This window comes from Carcharhinus amblyrhynchos, unplaced genomic scaffold (genome assembly GCF_965287045.1).
Source record: "Carcharhinus amblyrhynchos unplaced genomic scaffold, sCarAmb.v2.hapA chromosome_1145, whole genome shotgun sequence".
In the NCBI taxonomy this organism is placed as follows: Eukaryota; Metazoa; Chordata; class Chondrichthyes; order Carcharhiniformes; family Carcharhinidae; genus Carcharhinus; species Carcharhinus amblyrhynchos.
Genome location: NW_027650885.1, coordinates 29,045 through 30,000, shown reverse-complemented (window position 1 = coordinate 30,000; position 956 = coordinate 29,045). Strand labels below are relative to the sequence as shown.

Genomic DNA, 956 nt, shown 5'->3' with positions numbered 1-956 from the left:
ACACCCTCTCTCTCTCATTCCCCGACCCCCTCTCTGTGACACTCCCTCCCTCTCACACACTCCCTCTTTCCCTCTCTCTCTCCCTGCCTCTCTCACACACTGACCTGTTCTGACCCTGTGTGTTTTGGACTCGTTCTGTGCGCAGGGAGCTGGCGTGATGTCCGTTTACCTGTTTATGAAACGTTACACAGAGGAGGAGATGTACAGGCCGCACCCGGCCCTCTATCGCCCACGTCTCAGCGACTGCTCCGACTATTCTGGTCAGTTCCTTCACCCCGACATCTGGCAGCGAGGTCGCAGCGCCTCCGATATCTCCAGCGACGTCTCCATCCAGATGAACGAGAGCTTTCCTCCTGCCGTGAAGTGTGAGAGGGGGAGATACTCCACGTCACCGTGCTAATCGGAGCAGCCATTCGAAACTAGGACGGCAGAGACATCTGTACCTTCCAAAAATTGTGTGGAGGTTTTGGGGAGGGGGGTTTTTGGGGGTGGGGGGGGGTGGGGCAGGGTTGTTTGCAGGGTGGGGGGATTGGTGGGTGGGGGGGGTGGAGTCTGAATGGGGTGGGACAGGAGTGGGATGAGATCTGGGGAGGGGGGGTTGGAATTCCTCGTTGGTCAATTTCCCCATGTCACTGCGTGTGTTTGATTGGAGGAGGTGATGGGGGTGAGGGGGGGGGGGGGCGCTCAGATTAGGGGGTGTGTTGAGGGGTGTTAGCCAATGACGCATGGAATCAGGCTCCTCTCCCAATGGGGAGAGGATGGGGAGGGCATAATTGTCTGTACTGAGGGTGGACGTATTCCCGGGGACAGCTAGAGAGCAATCGCTGCAAGTTGCACACTGCTGAACGGTCTGTGGGAACGTTGCAGCGACTCAACTGAGGGTCAGTCAGTGGGCAATTGTTGCAGGTCAGTGCCTCAAGGGTTGTTCAGAGGGCAATCGGGGCACAGCATCTCCC

General features: G+C 58.1%; 1 protein-coding gene across 1 annotated transcript in view; it reads left to right on the top strand.

The window, feature by feature from the left end:
* The window catches only part of LOC145340557 (voltage-dependent calcium channel gamma-7 subunit-like), a 5,345-nt gene extending 4,888 nt beyond the window's left edge, over positions 1 to 457 (top strand). Inside the window, 1 exon segment of the mRNA XM_080185029.1 lies at positions 146 to 457. Coding sequence (XP_080041155.1) covers positions 146 to 400 — 255 coding nt within the window. The 3' untranslated portion in view covers positions 401 to 457.
* Positions 458 to 956: the final 499 nt, after the last annotated feature.